Genomic DNA, 5494 nt, shown 5'->3' on the forward strand with positions numbered 1-5494 from the left:
ATCCCTCCTGTTCTTACAAGGGGGTTGTCACTGGTTTGCCATAGTATATAGTATTCAGTGTTGTCTATTATATTTTATATATATATTACACTTTCCCCCATTGGCAGAGCAAGAAGATAGTTCTGCATCAGAACGTGGCCGAGTTATAAAGGTGGTTTTCCCAGTGTTCTTCATCCTCATCCTCACTGGTGCAGGCACTGCACTTTATATTGTCTACAGAAGAAGATTTCGACAACAACAAACTACTGGTAGCTTTGACAACGCTTTGTATCATGACAATAGGATTCTTATTCAGAATAATGAGTCAGAAGTGCACGTGGAGGACAAAGGAATGTAATGCTATATGCACTTACCTGTGAGTAAGTCCCAGAGAGCTCAATAGGAGTTACTTCTGAATTGACAGGTATAGGATTGCACATTTTATTCATTCATTTCCGAGAAGTAACCATTGTTGGGAATGGTTTATCCCAAGCCTTAATATGCAAGGGTACTTTCTATGATCATGCTTATTATGTGGAATTCTCTGAATGCATAATTATTATTTAGTGAAAACATATTCACAAAATATGTTCAAATTAAATATTACTGGACTTGAAAAATTAAGGATTGTTTCGTCGTTATCCTTTGGCAACCAGGGTACTGCACAATATTTTTGCCATGCATGAAAAAAAACCCCACTTGTCCGGTGTTGTAGAAAGAGCAAGGGGTGTATCTCACCCTCTTCCACTCTTCCAGAAAAGATAATAATCAAGATGTTTTTTGTTCTTTTTAAAGGATTCAATATGTGCAGCCCAAGTTCTGATTCAGTACCTAATTTTGTATCCGTAGATAGGCCTATTTCTGATTGCATTGTATGTCTAGCCTTTGCTTGTTTGGTGGCATTTCTGCTTATGGCTTAAAATGGCATGGTTTTATTTGTTTTCTTAAATATGATAGTGAAATGTTTCTGTGTGTCCACCCTTGCACTTCTCCTCCAGAAGTGCCAATCATCAGTATGAAAATAGGCTTCCATATGTGCAGCCCAGGTGCTAAGTAAGAAAGAGTAACTGCATACATAGCACCTAGTTGTAAATGCATTTTCTTACCTAAGACTGTTTCTGCCTATAGAGTGTCTTGTTAGAGGACATGTCTTTGGGTTAGGGTATCGTTTAGCAGGTTTTGTTGGTATTATTATTGCCCCGATCGTCTAAAATCTTTTAAATTGCTTTTAACTGCTTTTAAAGTTGTGTGTTTTTAAAATCGGGGTTTTGTTGTTGTTTCCATTGAAAATTGCAGTGGCGACCTCAGTGGCCCAGCTATTCTCCTATCTTGACAGGTTAGCCTAAATTCTGTTGGCTATGCTCTGGTAACCTCTATGTTAGATTATTGCCACATGTTATATGTGGGGTTGCTTCTGAAGACAGTTTGGAAACTTCAGCTGGTACAGAATTCAGCAGCCAGGCTGTTCACCAAGGCAAGATAGTTTGAGCATATTACACCAATCCTGGCCCAACTACACTTCATTACATATCTTTAGGCATTGGGCAAAAACATTTTGCTTCAACCCGGACTTTGACTGATTAACATTCTAGGGCCTTTTAAATGTGTTTGTTTTTGTTATATTAACTATTTTGTGCTCTCATTTTGTATTTTTAAGTTGTGAACCCCTCTGTGATCTTTGGATGAAAGGTGATATACAAATCTAACTAACTAAAAAAAATTAAACCATACAAATCAGTATCTGCAACGTGTTCCTTAAAAATTCTACACTGGTAGCATCACACACCCATTCAAATATTATTACAACACAGCAACAAACTGCTGGGAAAGGTGATGGGGACTTTCCCCCTCTCTCAGGTGAAAATGGTTTATTCTGGAATTAAATTCATCAAGAGATATCGGAAATTATTAAAACACACATTCACATTTCTCCTCAGTTATCCTACTAAATATGTGGACAGATTCTATGACGACATTTCACCAAAGGAACTTTTGATATGGATGCTGTTAGCTGCCAGGATCTCTACAGCACAACAGTGGAAATATATATATATATATATATAGATAGATAGAGAAACACCCTCACAACATGAACAAGCGTGACGACACGTCCCGCCTGCCAGACATCTGGAAATTAGCCCTCCCCACAAAAACCGACACCAGAACCAGAGGCACACAGAACGCCGTCACCAATCAACCACACCAGACCCAAACCCAGACCCTCTCCACAGACATATTACAGACTCCATCCAGTAGCCAAACTATAGTGGCACCTCCGGATGCTGCACCCCCCTGCAATCCCTACACAGATCTGGCTGGCACAAGGCACAAAACCACAGCTCGCCCCTATACGCGAAGCCAAGCCAGAGCACAACTAAATGCAGCACAGCCATCTTCTCAGAAAAACTCTTCACAAGCTCAAGAGGTCAAGACACAAAAGCTTTAGCAACTAATCTACACTTAATGACCCACCCAGTGGTATTCAGAATATCACTCATGAAATCACTCAAGATATCCCTCAAGTAATTAAGGAACAAAAGAAGAAGAGGCACACTAATCTAGGAACTTCCTCTCTGCCCAGAACGTTGAAGGCTATACACCACACCCCTCAACAGTATTTATAGGAACTCAATCACCAGATTCTGCTCTGTTCCAGTAACAAGAAGCCGAAAGCACCAGCCTGAAGATGACGAGTGAGACCTCGTCGAAACGTCGCACAGACACCCCGACTCTTACACGGGAAGACACCCGAAGACACCAAAACCTGCATTCCTGTACCCGTGAAAATCTACGAAAGCAAATATATATATATATATATATATTTTAAAAAATCTGACTATATCCTGCAAAATTCCCCAGAACATTCAGGAATCCACCAAATTCAATATATCTCCATGGGAAGACCACCTGATGGCTTAGGTTAGGGGAGAAGTACTGTCTGATCTAGTTCTACACATTTACACTGGCACATGGTACTTCTCTTATTACTCTGAAATGTGGGTATTATTTATGTCATCATTTCTGCACTGGCAGACTTGCCACGTGTACTCCTCCACCACTTCATTTTGTGCAGAGAGTAAGATTCTTTCATAAAAAATGCACCCCATGGATCTAATTACAGAATATATGCACACGGCACACTGATAGCATAGGGGAAATCTGAAGTGTGCAGGTTTCATCCTTTATTCCTCACAATTGCTGTGCTTAGTAAGGTAGCTCAAAGCTCATTTACTAAGTTCGTCAAGATAAGTAGTTCACCGGTTTAGTAGTGGCTGTTGCTCAGTAAATTGTGGTCCTCTATCAGAAAGCTGCACATTACCAAGAGGGCATCATTAAAATATAATATCCCACACCGCTGTGTAAATAAAACTAAACTCTTATGCTGAACTGCTGGCACATATAGAGTTGTTTCTGCTATTAGCCAAGAAGTGAGTATGATAAAGCTTATTAACATCCCCATGTTGTTCAGCTGCTGACAGTGATGGAAATAACTGCGCAATACAGAAATCTGGGGCCCTTGTTCATAGCAATGTTCTGCCAACAGTGTGTGGAATGGTGGAAGAAGCAACATTGTTTATGCTTTCACGTAGACTTCAGACTTCACCTGAGTTCCTCCAATTCCTGTTTTCCCATGTAGAGCTAAGGAAGTATTTGTGAAGATCACCTTCACTCTTGCTCCAGTGAGAGCATCAACTGAATCACAGCAAATCTAAATCTAACTCATGGTGTTTACTGTATTAGCCCAACTATAAGCCGCACCTGCAAATAAGCCACACCTTTAAAATTCATGGGGGGAAGGGAGTCAAAATATGATGTGTGGAATTACGTTTTAGGTTGTTTACCCAGTACAACCTCCAGACATCAATTCAGAAGTCCAGCAGCCTCTCTGGGACCAGCAGACATAGACAGAGGTAGAGATATGTGTCATCTTCACACTGCTGATACTTCAGATCTCCAGAAGAATAGGAGGCAGAATAGAACCCTGAGGCAGTCCATAGACATGGAACAGAAATCCGCCAACGGCACCTTCTGAAAATGATTCTCCAGGAAGGACTAGAGCCACCATAACACTGTGCTCCCCCGCCTCAGTCCCAATTCAGACAGCTGATTCAGAAGAACTTGACAGTTGGTATTAAAAGCTGCTGAAATGTCCAGGAAAATCAATAGGGTTGCACTCCCACCATCCATTCCCTGGCAAAAGTAATCCTTGTCGTGAGCTAATGAGAGATAGATGCCCTTACCTGTGGATTCAGCGATCCAAATGCTGGCTAACAGTCGTATGCATGACTTTAATGGAGTGCATCCCTCTGATTATATTTGCATTTAGGGAATTCTTATGCATTACATAGCACTGGCTGTCTTGACTAAACTATGCAGTCATGCTTAGAAAAATTTCAGGCAACCATGTGATTGGTCCAATGTGTGTGTGGGGGGATCCAGCAGCCTTTATTAGGGCTGACTAATATATCACAAAGTCATGTTACATGTAAAGCAAAACCATAACATTAATGGAGGGGAGAAGGGAGATTATGGAAATGCCTGGAATTCTACATAATCTAACTATCTTGAGGTGGAACATGGGAAGTTTTATGTAGACTGAATTAAATTACAGTATATTGTGCTAGGGTGCAAAATTGATTTCAGACTGTATCAAGGGCTGCTGGGACATAGAAACACGAATGGTTGTTACCCCCCTTTTTAAAAAAATATACAAGTTAGCCATTACTTGGCTCTATCTCCAGCAGTGAGCAGAGAATAAGAATCCAAGTGAGCCACAGAGCATGCCCTTGTCTGCAATGCTTCCATTTAGAATCCAGCACCCCCCCTGTCTCCATGCCTAAATACAGCAACTCCAGAACATGGGCAGAAGGTAGCAGAGTAGCAGATGTGTGGGGTTCAACTCCCATGCAAAGTTCAAAATAAAATATATACACTCAGGCAGTAGAATTCTTCAGTAATAGTTTACTGAGGTTCAAAAGCGTACAGGATCTTTCTGTATCCCCAGTAAGATTCAAAAACTTCAGCTCATAAGACTGCATCCAGTTACAAAAGCAAAACACACAGTCAGGATAACAGATAGTAGAAAGAGAACACAGAACCACTCAGGCAGGAGATATTGATTTGAATGTATTACAGAACAACCCACTTCCCCAAAAAGATGGGAAACGTTTTGCAAGAAGGAATTTTTTGGGGGGGAATGTACTGGGAAGAGGGGGATAACATTGGCATTGACCCAACATCATCTAACCTCCCTGCAAGCAAATCAGAATGAATGTTTGATAAATAGCCAATGTCATCTACTCTCCCTGCAAACAAATCAGGATGAATGTTTGCTACCAGTAAATGGGTTGCCTGGAAGGAGCCCAAATAATAAAAATGGATATAGAGGTTTCTTTCTTAAGTTATTCTTACTTTAAGGAGTGGAGGAGGGCCTGGAATCTAGATATTCTGTGAATGAAATAGAAAGCATTTACATTTTCAATACTTTTTTTTTCTTTTGCAGGAAAATATCATT

General features: G+C 40.6%; 1 protein-coding gene across 2 annotated transcripts in view; it reads left to right on the forward strand.

Annotated features, from left to right (window-relative positions):
- The window catches only part of LOC309515421 (macrophage mannose receptor 1-like), a 43495-nt gene extending 41822 nt beyond the window's left edge, over nucleotides 1–1673 (forward strand). For both annotated transcript variants that reach the window (XM_082193191.1, XM_082193192.1), the window contains one exon: nucleotides 108–1673. In XM_082193191.1, the coding sequence (XP_082049317.1) occupies nucleotides 108–337 (230 nt within the window). In that variant the 3' untranslated portion in view covers nucleotides 338–1673. The remainder of the gene's footprint in view (nucleotides 1–107) is intronic.
- Nucleotides 1674–5494: the final 3821 nt, after the last annotated feature.

This window comes from Podarcis vaucheri (assembly GCF_965113315.1).
Source record: "Podarcis vaucheri genome assembly, chromosome: 12".
Taxonomy (NCBI): domain Eukaryota; kingdom Metazoa; phylum Chordata; class Lepidosauria; order Squamata; family Lacertidae; genus Podarcis; species Podarcis vaucheri.